An 18,834-nucleotide genomic window follows, 5' to 3' on the forward strand; every position below is an offset into this window, starting at 1 on the left:
TTAACAGCTATGACTATGGCTGACAAAGAGCATTATGAGATAACTAGTGACCAATGATTAAGACCACAACACCAATAATATTATCCAACAGTGGGCATATGAAGAAAAAAAAAAGGTTCAACTTGATCAATATGGCACGCAGCTTACAAGCAGAAGAGCACCTCCTATGGTGGCACTATAGCACATGCAATTTATTACATACACATGACTGGATCTATACATACAAAACACCAAACATAACCTACATTCGGTATTATCAGCGCATATTTGTGTATTTGCTTGTGTCCCTATTATTCTTGAGGTCCCACAGGGTGGGGACCGAAACAGCCAATAAATAAGTGCTTCTACGATAATTGTGGTGTGTATGTATATACAAGAAGCCCTTATATTTCGCCATAACAGACAATTGGTAGTGCGCTCCGCCGTTCACACGTAGGTACAGCAGTAACACCAGATTTTAACAGATACCGGTTATAACACATAAATAAATCACCTGATAGATAACTGGGGGGAATGTATTAACATTGTACACTGCCTCACCCTAATGAGTGTTTCAAACCCTCCCACCACCATAGAACAATCATCAACCCGAGTACCAGGTAAGCAGACACAGAATCCTCTTGAGATTCAACACTTTAGATAGCACTGCGTGCAATGCAGGGCGCAGAGGCCCTCGCTGTGTGGCTCCCTGACTGACAGCTCCCCGCACTCAGCACAGGGCAGCCAACGCTTACCTCTCTGCAGAGCGCAGCGGAGGACACTGGGCGCCGCCATCTTGTGGGAGTGACGCAAAGTGACGCTCGAATCACGTGACCCTCTCTACGGAACTCGCGTTGGCTGTCTCTGACCGATGGGAGGTCCTAGCAGTGACTGCTGCTGCTCAGATGCGAGCTATGGAAGCGATGCAGGCACAAAACTCGTACGGAACAAAAACCGCGTATAGACAATCTGTTTATTCCACTTTAATGGGACACAAACACATTAGAATTACACGTATATATTTATTATTTTATTATTAAGAAAACAATGCCCCTCCAAATTAATATTTGTTTTGTGTCCTGTGGAAAAACAATCTTATTTCCAACAAGAACACCGTGATCTTCTATTGCCCTCCTATTCGGCTAGCAATTGTATCATTCTTGCAGCACAACAACAGTACATGCGCACAGGGTGAGGGTTTTCTAGAGTATGGTTTTTATCACTAAATAAAGAAAACACATAGAAAGTACACGGTAACCACAGATGCTGTTCATGCACTTGGAATATGAGGATTGAAAAAAAACAAGTAAAAATCGGGAGCAAAAATGTTTTATTTTTGTATTTTAATGAAAATGCACTGATGTCCATAAGTGAGCCTCCACTGAGGTCTAATGGAAGCCCTGGAGACAAACATCAGTGACTAACAGAAAAGCAGTGAGAGCTGATATTTCGGAAGAGCTTCCATCTTCCAGTGCCCAGGAAACAAGTGCACATCTATATGTGGGAAACGTTGTCAGGTCTGCTGTTCCGATTATGAAATGCAAGCCATGTTTGATGCTTCACAGTTTGTGTCTAAGCAGGTCACACAGGCTTACCTGCCAACAATTTCCAGTTTGTAAGCATATCTACTCACGTAAAACCTAATTTTGCTATTAAAAATAATAAATATATATAGCAAATAAAAAGATCACTTGTGAGCACATTCACATGTCTTTGACAGGTCTGCAACACTGCCTTTCACCATTATCTCCAGCATACAGTACTTCCACTACAGCAAGGGAGTCTGGGAAAGACATGGAAATGAGCACCCAATGTGTCATGTATATTTGCTATATGCAATACAGTGGAGGTTTCTTGTTACCTTTTTCATCCACAATAACACACACACACACACACACACACACACACACACACACACACACACACACACACACACACACACACACACACACACACACACACACACACACACACACACACACACACACACACACACACACACACACACACACACACACACACACACACACACACACACACACACACAGTGGTTGACAAATCACCAAAAAATCTACTCGCCACCTAGTACCAAACGTATGCTGCTTGGGCCAATAGGAGCTCGCCACGATGTTAAATCCACTCACCCGGGGCGAGCAAATGTATAGGTTTGTCGAACACTGTATCTATATATATATACAGATATACAGATATATAGATATATATATATACATATACACACATATGTATGTGTATATATGTATGTATACACATATATATATATATATATATATATATATATAACATACACAAAAATGAATACCGCATCTACAACCAAAAAATAAATGCAATGTCTAAACCTTATAATTAACAGAAAAATGACTGAAAAAAAATAACAGAAAAAATCTCTGCTAGGCGGTGCTAGAGGAATAAATAAGATATAAAGACACGAAAAAGAAAACCTCTAAAAAGCACTCAGACAAATTATGCAAAATAATAATAGTAATTTATTGAATCAAAATAAGATGAAAAAACAAAAAAAACTGCTATTTGAAACCCTGCCTGGCTGGACAAAATAAGTATAAATAGGACAACCTCAAAAAAAAGAGAGGAAAAAGGAAACCCTTAAACTACCATAAAAAACACATAATATGAACCTCAGAACATATAACCACCATGGGGACAAAGTACCCATAGTGATCCACAACCAGCCGGTCGTATAAAGGAGATATTGAACCAAAAAAAAAGGGGGGGGGGGGAAACCAATGAAGGAAAATAAATTATAAACCTTAAAGAAAAATATCCAAAAATTGGTAGAGTGTAACAGGCATACTATACTGGTGTACATGGCACTATAATAGGAAGACATATAAGCATGAAACTATAGATTTAGTACATGACAATAACAGATATTCATAGAAAGGTACTTCAGTGACCCAAAACACAGATATCACAGATGAACATATGGAGGAGAGAAACCCACATAAATGAAAGCAGTGTAATAACTGCAAGTGGTAATAATATATGAAGATACTCAGCCCCTTAATGACTGTGATGACTGAAAAGTCCTGGAATGAACGTAGCCACGATTACCAAAGGTAGCATCAAGGGGTATCCACAGCAAAATGAAATGTCCAAATAGAGTGCCAGCAGGCAGGGCCAGCAGCATAAAAGTCCCACCAACACGTTTCGCCCGCTAAGGCTTCTTCTAGGGTGGTGGTTTCTTGTTACCTTTTTCATCCACAATAACATACATATATATATGTATGTACACACATACATATATATATACATATATATATACATATATATATACATATATATATATATATATATATATATATATACACACACACACACACTATATATACATACATTATATATATATATATACATACATTATATATATATATATATATATATATATATATATATATATATATATATATATATATATAGTGGTTGACAAATCACCAAAAAATCTACTCGCCACCTAGTACCAAACGTGTGCTGCTTGGGCCAATATTTACTCGGCCGGGGGTTAAATCCACTCGCCCAGGGCGAGCAAATGTATAGGTTTGTCGAACACTGTATATATATATATATATATATATATATACACATTATATATATATATATATATATATATATATATATATATATATATATATACACAGTGGTTGACAAATCACCAAAAAATCTACTCGCCACACAAAAAAATCTACTCGCCACCTAGTACCAAACGTGTGCTGCTTGGGCCAATATTTACTCGCCCGGGGGTTAAATCCACTCGCCCGGGGCGAGCAAATGTATAGGTTTGTCGAACACTGTATATATATATATATATATATATATATATATATATATATATATACACACACACACACACACACATTATATATATATATATATATATATATATATATATATATATATATATATATACACACATAAATATACATATATATATATCTATCTCCGTATCCCTCTGCACATATTTTGCAAAGCAAAATATACTATAATGCTACCACACGTGCATTTATCTGCATTACTAAGACAGGTGTCTAGGTGTCAGGAATCGGCGTTCTCCTCGCTTCCCACACAGAGCACTCCCTCCCCACAGGGAGCCCCTGGACACACAAAACAATCCTGCCTTACCGGCCTCCACGGCTCCTCGCCCCTGCCGCCGTCGCGGGATCACTCCCCTCGGCGATTCCTCTGCTCAGTGCCGGGCGCGCCCACGCCCTCCTGCACCATCCACTGGCTCGGTTCACACGCGTACACGAGTTACGGAGCACGCTCAGTCTGCACACTCTTATTCCCGTCCCCTGGACCTCAGGCTCCGCCCCCGCACACTGCACGGGCATACTCAGGTTACTAACAAGACTCACCTGGCCTGTTATGCCTGCACCAATCTGCAGTGTCTCCCTGTAGCTCTTCCTGTCCCGCCTCCGTTCCTAATTGGACCTTCCTGCTTTATCTAGCTCCTCTCTGCTCTCAGTCTTTGCTCGACATAGTCTCTGTATGGAAGTACTTCTGGATTCTCTCAGTGTTTTCACAGGTTCTGACGCGGCTTGTACGACTACCCCCTTTGGCTCTCGATCTTGGCACTCCTTGGACAACGCACACTCTGGTAACCCCTTGAACATGGCTTGGACAATGACCTATCTCCACTCCCCACTCCCTGACTTCGGCAAGGCATCCTTCACTCTATCTCTACAAACGGTACCGGCAAGTATTGTCTACCTTACTACACCTGGCCTGGCAACGCTTCATACCACACTCCGGACACGCTCCCTTTGCTGCGGGTGCGTGTATTACCACTTCCCCCTTCAGCTCAGGGGACGGAAAAGGAAACTTATCTAATAGTGGCGCTCTATATATAAATACTAGCTATACATATAATCGTAGTGATAATAATAATCAAAAGGTGATACTTATGCAAACACATAAAACAGGTGCTGCTATGACCCGGTGAGGATTGCTCTGTCAGTCCTCGTGTTGAGAAGTAGGGATGAATCTCCGGGAAGCGCAGGGATATGTGAAAACAAAAATGTATATAGATAGTGCAATATTGCTGTGACAAATTAAATAAATTGGCTGATCTAATGCAGATGTACTCACAAGTGTGAGAAGGTTAAAGGCACGTAAAGGTATCTTTCCCAGAGTATGGATGTCACACTGTATTCAGGAAATCAATCTCAGCCCCATATAGAATCCAAGAGACCTTAGAAAAGAAGACTGGACATAGCGCAGACTGTATACCAAAAATTTATAAAAGGTAAGTGAAAGGTATTACACTCACATGATTTCAAAAGTTTAAAAGCATTTCGATCACACGCAGTGGATCTCAGCAGCCGGATAGATGGTGTATCTGGTTCCCCTCCTTCTGTGGCGTGCGTGTCACTGGTTTGCGTTCCAACTGCACAGGAAGTGATGTCATCGGCTTCTAGGGGTTCCGGCCAGTAGTACAGACGTCACTCTACGCGTTTCATCTCATCGATTTCATCAGGAGTGACTTTGTGATGGGTGTGGGATGCATATATACCCCTAACTTAGTTCCCATTGGTGAATGGCTAACTAGATTTTAATTGGGTTAACGATTATACTGAGTGGATACACATGAGATAGAAAGAGACATGTAATTAATCCCTCTACATCTTACATATGCAGAGGTCCAAAAAATAATACAATCAATCAATGTTGAAAATTTAATGCAGAAATGTATCTTTAAAAATGCTAATGCATAGATATAAAAAATGTTTAAATAAACATTATAAAAATATAAACATAAAAACAGGTATATATGAAATAAATAGGCAGTAAGTAAAACAATATGAGTCAGAACAGGGAAACTAGCTAATTATAAAGCATAGTTGATTCATAGGAATAGATGAAATCTATTGTGGAAACAAGAAACAGGGCATAAGTAACATTATAGAAAAGGTTTCAAATCAAATTCCAAATTCAGACCAGCAGGAGACATGGTTTTTAGTTCGAACATCCAATATGATTCTCTTTTTATATAAAACCTGCAGACAAGGGAGGGGGTGTTGTAATTATGGACCATAGCTATTATATGCTTGAGTCCAAAAAATTTTTGGGAGATACAACTACCTACCTAAAACTAAAAGGCAACCCTACCAACCTATATAAAATAGAACTGCAGTCTTTGCTTGAGGATGGGAGAAGACGGGGAATACTGGAAGAACATGAGTTTCAGTTCCTAAATGTTGAGGACCCAGTATTCCCCGTCTTCTATTTTCTACCAAAAATTCATAAGAACCTTACACACCCACCGGGAAGACCAATAATTTCAGGCATAGGGTCACTAACTGCCAATCTGTCTGAATTTATCGACAGTTATTTACAGGATATTGTAAAACAACAAAAATCTTATATCAAAGATACCAGAGACGTAATTATGTTTCTCAGGGATATCCAATGGCAGGATAACTATATATTGGTCACCACAGATGTAACAGCACTATATACATCTATAAGACACACTGATGGATGTAGGGCTGTCCAATTCTTTCTGGAAAAAGAAGGGAGAATTCCAAAAGCACAGATAGAGTTCATTATTAAATGTATCCAATTTGTTTTGAATAAGAATTTCTTTTGGTTTCGTGATGAGTTTTTTCTGCAATTATGTGGAACCGCTATGGGGACCAAATTCGCGCCCAGTTATGCGAACTTACTAATGGCCCTTTGGGAAAATCTGTATATATGGTCCTGGGCAGGTCTGGACGCGAATTTGGTAACCTGGCGGAGATTTATAGATGATATCATTTTTGTGTGGAAGGGTACATTGGAGGACCTAGATCTATTCCTCCAGTACCTCAATAACAACGAGTTTAATCTTAAATTCACTTCCACCATGAGTAAAACATCCATAAACTTTCTGGACCTTACTATATATTTGGATAACAATGTTATTAAAACAAAAAACTTTTTCAAAGACGTGGATGCTAACAACTACATCCTACAGTCTAGTTGCCATTTGAATAAATGGATTAATCATATACCATATGGTCAATACTGTAGACTGAAATGTAATTGCACGGATAACAGTGTTTTTGAGGAGCAATCCAACGTGCTGTCCAGAAAGTTTGTGGAGAGGAATTATAATCAGGATGTCATCCAGAAAGCTTTGGCTAAGACCAAGTGTACACCAAGAGAATCTATGCTGGTCCCAAAAGTAAAGGACACTAATAGTGCACTCATCAAGGTACCATTTGTTACACAATACAATAGAGATGCACATAGAATTAATAAAATACTAAACTCTCACTGGCCTATTCTTAAAAATGACCCTATCTTAGGAACTCTTCTACCCGACAAGGTTCAAATGATATATAGAAAAGCACCTAACATTAAAAATAAGGTAGCACCAAGTGCACTAAAAAATGTTAGTTTAAACAGCAATCCAACCTGGTTGGACCCCCCGAAAGGTTTTTTCAATTGTAAATACTGTACTGCCTGCAAATATAGCTCTAACATTATTGATAGCTTTCATTCTAATACTACACAAAAAAGCTACAAAATAAAACATTTAAATTGTAGGTCCAATTTTGTAATCTATTTACTAGAATGTGAATGTGGTCTACAATATATTGGGAAAACTATAAGATCTTTAAAAACCCGTATATTGGAACACATAGGAAACATAAAAAGAAAATTGACCACACACAGTGTTTCAAATCATTTTTATTTATCACACAATTCAGATCCTAAAGGGTTAAAATTTAAAGCCATCGAACAGGTTATGCCTCACTGGAGAGGGGGTAATAGAGATAAAGCACTGATAAAAAGAGAATCATTTTGGATGTTCGAACTAAAAACCATGTCTCCTGCTGGTCTGAATTTGGAATTTGATTTGAAACCTTTTCTATAATGTTACTTATGCCCTGTTTCTTGTTTCCACAATAGATTTCATCTATTCCTATGAATCAACTATGCTTTATAATTAGCTAGTTTCCCTGTTCTGACTCATATTGTTTTACTTACTGCCTATTTATTTCATATATACCTGTTTTTATGTTTATATTTTTATAATGTTTATTTAAACATTTTTTATATCTATGCATTAGCATTTTTAAAGATACATTTCTGCATTAAATTTTCAACATTGATTGATTGTATTATTTTTTGGACCTCTGCATATGTAAGATGTAGAGGGATTAATTACATGTCTCTTTCTATCTCATGTGTATCCACTCAGTATAATCGTTAACCCAATTAAAATCTAGTTAGCCATTCACCAATGGGAACTAAGTTAGGGGTATATATGCATCCCACACCCATCACAAAGTCACTCCTGATGAAATCGATGAGATGAAACGCGTAGAGTGACGTCTGTACTACTGGCCGGAACCCCTAGAAGCCGATGACATCACTTCCTGTGCAGTTGGAACGCAAACCAGTGACACGCACGCCACGGAAGGAGGGCAGCTCAGGGGACGGGTCTGGTCTGCGGGCAGCACCGGCGTAACATTGTCGAGCCCACAAGACGCAGACCAGACCGAAACTTCAACAGTTTCTCTCCAATCTGCTTCAGCAAAACCAGGCCATGCCATGGCGGATCAAATTGTGACACCTACACGCCAGGTCGCAGTACTCTCAGACAGGGTACCGACCCCGACCAGATGTAAGCCCCCACTCCGCAAGCGCAGTTAGCAGCTCAGATGTAAGGATTCCTCCCCCCAAGCCTTATGCAGGTGAACCGCAAGATTGTAGGGGTTTCTTAAACCAGTGTGAGGTGCAGTTTGAAATGGCCCCCCATCTCTACAATACTGATCACAAGAAGGTAGCCTACATTTATAACCTCCTCACTGGCAGCGCCCTGGCTTGGGCTTTCCCGGTTTGGGAGCGACGTTCTGACCTTACCCAAGATTACCCGGCATTTAAAGCCGAGTTTCAACAAGTATTCGATTCTCCCGTTCGTCGGGAGATGGCATCTGTTTCTCTCCTCTAGATCATTCAGGGACGGCGAATGGTGACGCAGTATGCTGTGGAATTCCGGACTCTAGCAGCCGAGACTAACTGGGGACAAGTGGCTCTCGTCTCCGTGTTCTGGCAAGGCCTGGCAGATCCCATCAAGGATGAACTCTCTCGCCAATCCAGGCCGGATCAAGTGGAGGTCCTCATTGATTTGGCTGTTCGAGTGGATCAACGTATCCAGGTACGCCGCTCAGAGCGTCAGCGCACTCGCGTCCATAACTTTCAAGTTCCGTTCTCCAGTACTCCCAGCAACACTCCTGCTCCCCCAAGTGCTACCATACCTCTTCGTCCTGCACTGGAGTTGCCAGAGCCAATGTAATTGGGGGTACAACGCATCCGCACACCGATACGGCAGTTCCGCCACGCCGGGGGATTGTGTTTCTACTGCGGATCCATGGAACATCTGGTTCGGGAGTGTCCACTGCGTCCGGGAAACGGGAACACCCAGGGGGGACAGAGGGGCTCTCTCTGGGTGTAATGTCTCCACGTCCCCTTTCTAAAGGTGAACTCCCTAAGAAACTTACATTTCCAGTCTCCCTTTCAGGCGATAAGTTCAAGACTTCTACCGCCGCTTTCATTGACTCTGGAGCTGGAGGAAACTTCGTGGATCTTGAATTCGCCAGGTTAAACCGCATACCACTCGTGAGAAAGAAGGTTCCCATCGCACTCGTCGGTATCGATGGACGTCCTCTTACCCCGGCCCACATCTCCTTAGAGACAGCTCCCTTGCTTCTGTCCTCACACCTGCACAAGGAGATCTTAGTTCTCGATGCCATTCACGCTCCTGGGATACCCATCACCCTTGGTCTTCCTTGGCTACAGCTTAACAATCCTCTCATTGACTGGACTTCCTCTGCTCCCATTTCCTGGAGGCCGAGGTCAGGCGAGACTCATCAACTGCTGGCCAATACCTCTGTTCTCGAAGTTATTCTACCTTCCGTTTACCATCAATTCCGGGACGTTTTCAATAAGGTACAGTCAGACCTCTTGCCGCCACACAGGACTTACGATTGTCCGATCGATCTAGTTCCAGGTTACTCCCTACCCAAGTCCAAGACCTACCCCTTGTCGTTACCAGAATCTCACGCTATGGATGAATATATCCAGGAGAATCTCAAGAAAGGCTTTATTCGTCACTCCAATTCCCCAGCAGGGGCTGGGTTTTTCTTCGTCAAGAAAAAGGACGGGTCGTTGAGGGCTTGCATCGACTACAGGGGTTTAAACCACATCACTATTAAAAATCGTTACCCCCTTCCCCTTATTACCGAACTGTTCGATAAATTACAGGGGGCCAAGATTTTTTCCAAGTTGGATCTGCGTGGTGCCTATAACCTGGTGCGCATCAGGAAGGATGATGAATGGAAGACGGCCTTCAACACGCGTAGTGGACACTACGAATATCTGGTAATGCCTTTCGGCTTATGTAATGCTCCCGCTGTCTTCCAGGATTTCATCAACGACGTCTTTCGTAAGGTACTCAATATTTTTGTTATTGTATACTTGGATGATATCCTGATTTTTTCCAAAGATCTCCAGGACCAAATACGCCACACCTCCTACGTCCTTTCCCGTCTCCGTGAACACCATTTGTACGCCAAACTGGAGAACAGCACCTTTCATCAGACCTCTACTCCGTTCCTGGGGTATATCATTTCCGATGAGGGGTTTATGATGGACTCCGGTAAACTTCAAGCAGTCACTGAATGGCCAAGACCCAACTCTCTCAAGGCCATACAACGTTTTTTAGGGTTCGCCAATTACTAGTTTATACGGAGTTTTTCCACCATTGTGGCACCCCTCACTGCGCTCACCAAAAAAGGAGCTGATCCTTCTGCTTGGTCATCCAAGGCCATCTCCGCCTTCGAGACACTCAAGGAAGCCTTTATATCCGCACCTATTCTCCGTCATCCCAACATCGAACTTCCCTTCGTCCTGGAGGTCGACGCTTCTGATTGCGGCGCTGGTGCCGTTCTGTCTCAGAGACCCACGTCCCAAGATAAGTTACATCCCTGTGCATATTTTTCCAAGAAATTCTAGTCTGCCGAGAGGAACTATGACGTGGGTAACAGGGAACTTCTGGCCGTGAAGATGGCTCTTCAAGAGTGGAGACACCTGCTGGAGGGGTCGAAAGAGCCGTTTACTATTCTCACGGACCACAAGAACCTTCTTTACATAGAGAACGCTCGACGCCTTGGTCCACGACAGGCTTGTTGGGCTCTTTTCTTTTTTTTCTCGATTCGATTTTCACCTGTCCTATATCCCCGGGACCAAGAACGTAAAGGCAGACGCACTCTCCCGAATACATTCTTCTGAAGAGAGGCCAGAGGAATCTTTGGAGACTATCCTTCCACATGAGAGGATTCTCGCCACGTCTACTTTCAAGAATCTTGACAAGATTTTGCACTTCCAGAGACGCATTCCCAAGGACTTGGTCGTTCCCGACAACAAACTCTTTGTACCATCCAAATTTGTTCCAGATGTCCTGTCTTGGGGTCACTCCTCTAAATCTGCAGGTCATCCAGGTTTTAAGAAGACTACTGATCTCATTCGTCGGAATTTCTGGTGGCCAAGGATGTCTCAAGATATTCTGGAGTTTACCCGCGCATGCCCCACGTGCGCTCAAAGCAAGACTCTCCGTCAAAAGCCTCAGGGTTTTCGGTTACCCCTTCCAGTTCCCGACCGCCCCATGTCCCACATTTCTATGGACTTCATCGTGGAGTTGCCCAGGTCCAGAGGAATGAACACTATCTTGGTGGTCGTGGACAGGTTCTCGAAGATGTCCCATTTCATTCCACTTAAAGGATTACCCACCTCCCCCGCCCTTGCTGATATTTTTACGGAGCAGATTTTCCGGATTCATGGGATCCCTTCGTCCATTGTTTCTGACAGAGGTTCTCAGTTCGTATCCAAATTTTGGAGAGCTTTCACGAAGAGATTGGGCATCTCTTCTTCCTTCTCTTCCGCCTATCATCCTCAGTCCAATGGACAAACGGAGAGAATCAATCAATCCCTGGAGAAGTACCTGAGATGTTTTATATCCGATTTCCAGGATGATTGGGCTCAACTCCTCTTGGGCAGAGTATGCCGTCAATTCTGCCAAAAACGAGTCCACCCGGGAGTCGCCCTTCTTTATAAATTATGGGTTCCATCCTCCCTGTCTTCCCATCCCCAACATCCCTTCTGGAGTACCAGCTGTAGATGAACGCATTTCTTCCCTCCAAACCGCATGGTCCAGGATTCAGTCTACCCTTCTCAACTCCTCCCGCAGATCGAAACTACAGGCCGATCGTCGCCGTCGTTCGGCGCCCAGTTACAAACCAGGGGATTTGGTATGGCTATCCTCTAGGAATATCCACCTCAAGGTACCATCGCCTAAACTGGCACCTAAGTTCCTGGGACCCTTCCCTATTTGTGAACAAATCAATCCCGTGGCATTCCAGCTCCAACTACCACACAGTATGAAGATTCCCAATGTCTTTCATGTGTCGCTCTTAAAACCATTCATCTCCAGTCACTTCTTTCCGGATCAGACTCGTAAACCAGATCCCATTACTGTACAAAATAACGAGGAATACGAAGTTCACTCTCTTTTGGATTCTCGCCTATCCAGGGGTCAGCTCCAGTTCTTGGTGCAGTGGAAGGGCTTTGGCCCTGAAGAGAAATCCTGGGTACCTTCAAAGGACATTCATGCCCCGGCCCTTCTTAAGTCCTTCAGGAAAAAGTTTCCAGAGAAACCGTTCTTGGACCGTCCTGAGGCCGTTCCTGAAGAGGGGGGTACTGTCAGGAATCGGCGTTCTCCTCGCTTCCCACACAGAGCACTCCCTCCCCGCAGGGAGCCCCTGGACACACAAAACAATCCTGCCTTACCGGCCTCCACGGCTCCTCGCCCCTGCCGCCGTCGCGGGATCACCCCCCTCGGCGATTCCTCTGCTCAGCGCCGGGCGCGCCCACGCCCTCCTACACGCACACCTGCACCATCCACTGGCTCGGTTCACACGCGTACACGAGTTACGGAGCACGCTCAGTCTGCACACTCTTATTCCCGTCCCCCGGACCTCAGGCTCTGCCCCCGCACACTGCACGGACATACTCAGGTTACTAACAAGACTCACCTGGCCTGTTATGCCTGCACCAATCTGCAGTGTCTCCCTGTAGCTCTTCCTGTCCCGCCTCCGTTCCTAATGGGACCTTCCTGCTTTATCTAGCTCCTCTTTGCTCTCAGTCTTTGCTCGACATAGTCTCTGTATGGAAGTACTTCTGGATTCTCTCAGTGTTTTCACAGGTTCTGACGCGGCTTGTACGACTACCCCCTTTGGCTCTCGATCTCGGCACTCCTTGGACAACGCACACTCTGGTAACCCCTTGAACACGGCTTGGACAATGACCTATCTCCACTCTCCACTCCCTGACTTCGGTGAGGCATCCTTCACTCTCTCTCTTCAAACGGTACCGGCAAGTATTGTCTACCTTACTACACCTGGCCTGGCAACGCTTCATACCACACTCCGGACATGCTCCCTTTGCTGCGGGTGCGTGTATTACCACTTCCCCCTTCAGCTCAGGGGACGGGTCTGGTCTGCAGGCAGCACCGGCGTAACATTAGGACAATCCTAACAAACATCACACCACAACCCCCCCAACCAACCCCCCACAAACACACGCACGCACCCACCCACAACCAACCAAGCACCCACACACAAGCACCCACCCACAACCAACCACACACAAGCACCCACCCCCAACCAACCACACACATCTTTAGGGATGTGAACCATTTTAAATTTGTTGGTTGCTCTGGAAAACTTGTAGGCAATATCTCCAGACTGGGAATGTAAAATGGCTACAACTATTCACACATCAAGCAAGCAGAGGTTACTATGGTAACTATTAATGCAAAGGGAAACAGTTTCAATAACAGGAAGCGAAGACAACTGATTGAGATAATGATCTCAATGTTCATCAATTCAATTTTGGGGGAGAATTGCAGCTTTAAAAGTAAAGACCCCAAACTGGTTAAACAACATCATATTTGCCTAACTAAAATAGAAGTATACTCTAAAATCAGTAAGTATGTGATTGGTTGATGTGTTTGAGGCAGAGGTAACGACTGCTTTTGCACCACAGATTTAGAGCCAACCAAAGACTGGTACGATTTCAAAAAGGTGTAGTGGCAAAGAGGTGGCTGTGTGTTTGGTACAGAGTATCTTTTTCTTCTTTTTGCTTAAAAAGACCCTTTTAAAATGATTTTCCACATGTTAAAAAAAAAAAAAAAAAATGTATAAACCCCTGCAATCAAAGCAGTTTCAATACCTTAATGACACTAGGACCAATAGGTGTATAATGCCACGTCCATAGGCGAACGATGGCACGCACGGCGCAAACAAATGCAACTATGGCGGTGGCCATGGTGCGTGCGATTTAGGCCAAGTCCCTGCTGGTGCTGAGCGCGCTCATGCTTGGAGAGCGCTCCAAGCGTGAGCCCCGGGTGTCCTGCATTTACGCACGCGGGTGGCATTACAAGTAGTTGAGCGCGCGGGAAAGTATAATTTTTTGTTTACCCAAGCGCGGGTGAGCGTGTGTGCCCGCGCACGAGTGCCCACAGCGCGAGCGGGGACTTGTATAGATATATGTATGTAACCGCCGCAAGCGCCGCCCGCTCAGCGTTAGCGGGGATGCAGCCTTAGAACGACCGCTCAACAATATTTTGAAGTCCACATATCACACAGGCGACAGGCACTCGCGACGCCATGCACTCCGTCGTGCGCGCCTGCACTATGTACCTAGCCTAAGGGTTACAGTACAGCATTGCGTGCCTGTGACAGGTATATATTTGCCTCGTTTATATAGTTACAATAGATATATTTACAGGAGGATCCCCCAGTGATGCACTCAACCTCGCAGAATATGAAAAATAAAAAATAACCTTTATTAGATAAGTATAAAATAATATCAAGAAGAGCTAGTATATTTAAAAATGAATTAAATGAATAGCTGCGACTATGTAGAAACACGTATAAAACAGAAATTGTGAGGCGCTTCCAATAAAGGTGTGATCAATATATAAATATATATATACAGTGATAAATAAATATAAATGTAAACAGTGTTCAAAAATAGTGATAATAATAGTAAAATTCGCTGCTCAACCCTCTTAGGAGAAGATCCAGTTCCTCCTCTCTTGACTGTTTGGAAGAAGCTTGTGGGGAGCGCAGAATGTCACCATATAAAGGGAAGGAAATAAATAATAGTGTAATATGTCCAAACACCTGTATCAATGTATATGGGGAAATCGAGATTAAGAACTCACATTCTCCCAGTTAAAATACAGCATTGGAAGACAATCTGAAGACTCTGTAGTTTGCAGGGGGGTCTTGCTTAGGATACTCTCCCTGGTGCCAGTGGAACAAACCCTTGATGGAAAAAGACAACTCTAGTGCAACATTGTATGTTCACTAATGATATATTAAATAAAAACAGTGGTACACACTCTGAGTTGCTGCTAGTTCACTCTACGCGTTTCGCTGGTGTGCTGTGAGATCGGACTCCTGACGAAGCTGGTACGCCAGCGAAACACGTAGAGTGAACTAGCAGCAACTCAGAGTGTGCCCCACATGGCCCAGAACCCGTGTGGACCCATTTCAAGATCGATCACGAAACCGGAAGTGACGCGACGGGCCGGAAGTGACGCGACGCGATCCCAGGAGTGGGGTAGATGGTGTATACTGCTGCTGCGCTTTGATTGTGATGTGTCTATGCACATGGTGCTAATGTAAGTGTGGATTACCACTGTTTTTATTGAATATATCATTAGTGAACATACAATGTTGCACTAGAGTTGTCTCTGTTTCCATCGAGGGTTTGTTCCACTGACACAAGGGAGAGTATCCTAAGCAAGACCCCCTGCAAACTACAGAGTCTTCAGATTGCAATGCTGTATTTTAACTGGGAGAATGTGAGTTCTTAATCTCGATCCCCATATACATTGATACAGGTGTTTGGACATATTACACTTATTTATTTCCTTCCCTTTGTATGTAGAAACACACAAGACGTAGAATTGCTGCAAATATGGTCACTGATAGTACAGATGTCTGGGCTCATGAAAACGCATGCGAGTGAATAAACTGTGTAACCTGTACAATAAGGCAAACAAGTGTGCAAAAGGTAAGTGAATATACGTGGAATTGACCAGTGAGGCCTAGTGATTATTTTTCATATTATACTGTGAGGTTGAGTGCTTCACCGGGGGATCCTCCTGTAAATATATCTATTGTAACCAGTTCCTTGATAGCACCCCTCCAGTACCAGTAATTATTACTACCTGCTGAGCAGGCACCCTCTTCACTATTATGTGCCTGTGACACAGCCATAACTCTGTACATCTCTTTACTGCCACGCAACTAAACGGAATGCATTAGGAAAAATAAAACCTTCTCCAGTTGAGCAAAATATACATATCAAAAGGCAGCCTAACTTAACAGTTTTCAATTATTTAGCCAACACAAATAATGAACTGATAGCTTAAGATGTAATTAAGCTTTTAATATATATATTTTTAAATTGTACTTCAAATACTGATTTGTATTATTATTAAAAAAAAATAGCATTAGTGGCATTTTGCTTTTTATTTAAACATTTTTGACCAACTATACAACATTTGACAAATACGGAATCTGAAAAACAGCCAAAGTGAATGCAGAAGAAATACAATTTTACTACTGTTTATTTAAAGTTCAGTCATAAGTGCCTCAGGAATACAGTACAGAAGTTTTAACCTACAATGCCAAAAACAGAAAAATCAAATATTTGCAATGCACAATGAACCAGCAAAGGAAGAAGGTGCAATATACATCCTGCCCATTTGAAGGGCCGTGGTTTAAAAGATGCAGATGGTAACTTGGCAAGTGAGGTCCCACTCCCTTTTTAACCCAATAATTCCTGGAAAGGCCAACAAAGCATTTAGTTAGCAAAGCACCAATTGCCTAACTAGCACTGAATGTGCCAATTTTATTTCTGTTGGAAACGTATGATGGGCACCCTTAATTACACAACCTGAGCCACATCCGAGATATTATGCCTTTAACCCTTTTGCCCTCAAACCTAAGGCACAGCACTGAAATTAATGTAATGTTGCTTCGTGTGCCGAAAATAAAGCATCAACCCATTTGTTCCTGGCAGTCACATAGCAGGATGAACAAAGTCTGAGAGCTTTTATAACCTATTCAGCTTGTTGCAAGTGGCTGGACAAGTAATCAGGTACTGCATGAGCTGATCTATTAAGGTGTTATTTGATTGTAACTTAATTTAAGCAATGTACTACTGCAATATTGCCAACCTACCTCCATGGCATTATGAGATTTTAGCCCAGTGCTGGTTCTCCAAGTCTCTGTGTTTCATAGAAATATACAGAAGTACTGAGAACCTGAATACACAGACTATAGTTTAAAAATAAAATTTAAAAAACAAGGATTGTACTGAAATCTCATGATCACACAATGTCAGGTTGGCAATACAGCTTTTGGTAGAAAAGTCAAAGTTTGAAGGCTAAACTGTGATAGATGTGCAACATTACAGAGACCTTGAAAAGTTTTGTACAGAAAAATTGAACTCTCTATGCCTGAGCAAGTCTTTCCACAGTCCGTCTGTATTCGGACACAAGCTGTTGGTAGCTCTCTTCCAGCTGTTCGTGCTGCGTGTTGAGATCGATTTGGTTCATCTGGTTGGTCAGCTCTTCTGGTTTGAGACATCGCCTCATCTTGGCCAACTCCCTCTGGTTTTTCTGTGCAAACAAGCAAACATTAAATAATTAAATACACACACACACACACACACACACACACACACACACGAAGTTGCCACAGCACAGCAATTACATGCAAAAAAGAAATTGACATTTGGGGAAACTTTATCATGAGGCTTTGGTATAAGGATATACTTCGCTGAACCATATAAAGTTAGCAGGAATTAGTTACTGCAGTAAAAACTGTTTCTCAAAGTAATTTCACACGCTAAGCCTTTTAAAAAGTAAATGAGATTAATCTAAACTTTCTTACATTTGCCAAAGTATTGTGTGTTTATTGAACATGCAATATCAGATCTGAAAAAAGGTAAATCAAAATGTATATTTTAATATATATATAAAAACTTGTAAGTACATTCACATGTCTTACAGGTCTGCAACCCTGATTTTTTTTTTATATAAATCACACACACACACACACACACACACACACACACACACACACACACACACACACACACACACACACACACACACACACACCAGACCTGTCTAAGACATGTGAATGTGCTCACAATGATATTCTTTTATATTATATATATCATATATAGATAGATATAGACACACACACACTTTAGTGTTTAGAGCAGTGATTCCTGGGGCTCCTTGAAGAAGTCTCAGGAGTTCCTCCTATGGACCACAGCCTCCCCCCCCCCCTCCAGGGGGGGGGGGGGGGGTAGGGATTTTTGGTATGTATTTTGTTGGATGAATGGATGGATGGATAGAGAGAGAGAGGTAATTGACGGAAGGTAGGGGCGAGTGAGAGAAGAGCAGGAGGGAGTGAGCGAGGAAAAGAGGGAGTAAGAGTGAGACGCAAGGGATAAATACATGCGAGGCGGGAGGGGGGAGAGTTAGTTAGATGGATGGGAGAGATATACATGGGTAGAGGGTGGGAAATAGAGGTGGCTCGTGAGGTGTGAAATGTTGTGACTGACCCCTGTCAAACCTAATATGTGTCAGTCAGATAGGGGTTCCCTGAGATTTTTCAAAATACTTCAAGGGTTCCTCCAAACAAAAAAGGTTGGAAATCACTGGTTTAGAGGCACCAACAACAT

General features: G+C 42.8%; 2 protein-coding genes across 4 annotated transcripts in view; both read right to left on the reverse strand.

Annotated features, from left to right (window-relative positions):
• Nucleotides 1-785, reverse strand: part of METAP1D (methionyl aminopeptidase type 1D, mitochondrial) — a 121,529-nt gene extending 120,744 nt beyond the window's left edge. For both annotated transcript variants that reach the window (XM_075609072.1, XM_075609073.1), the window contains exon 1: nucleotides 735-785. The gene's annotated coding sequence lies outside the window, so the exon portion shown is untranslated. The remainder of the gene's footprint in view (nucleotides 1-734) is intronic.
• Nucleotides 786-16,500: 15,715 nt separating this feature from the next.
• The window catches only part of HAT1 (histone acetyltransferase 1), a 44,343-nt gene continuing 42,009 nt past the window's right edge, over nucleotides 16,501-18,834 (reverse strand). For both annotated transcript variants that reach the window (XM_075609077.1, XM_075609076.1), the window contains exon 11: nucleotides 16,501-17,758. In XM_075609077.1, coding sequence (XP_075465192.1) covers nucleotides 17,591-17,758 — 168 coding nt within the window. In that variant the 3' untranslated portion in view covers nucleotides 16,501-17,590. The remainder of the gene's footprint in view (nucleotides 17,759-18,834) is intronic.

The sequence above is a fragment of the Ascaphus truei genome, chromosome 7 (assembly GCF_040206685.1).
Source record: "Ascaphus truei isolate aAscTru1 chromosome 7, aAscTru1.hap1, whole genome shotgun sequence".
NCBI classification, from domain to species: Eukaryota; Metazoa; Chordata; class Amphibia; order Anura; family Ascaphidae; genus Ascaphus; species Ascaphus truei.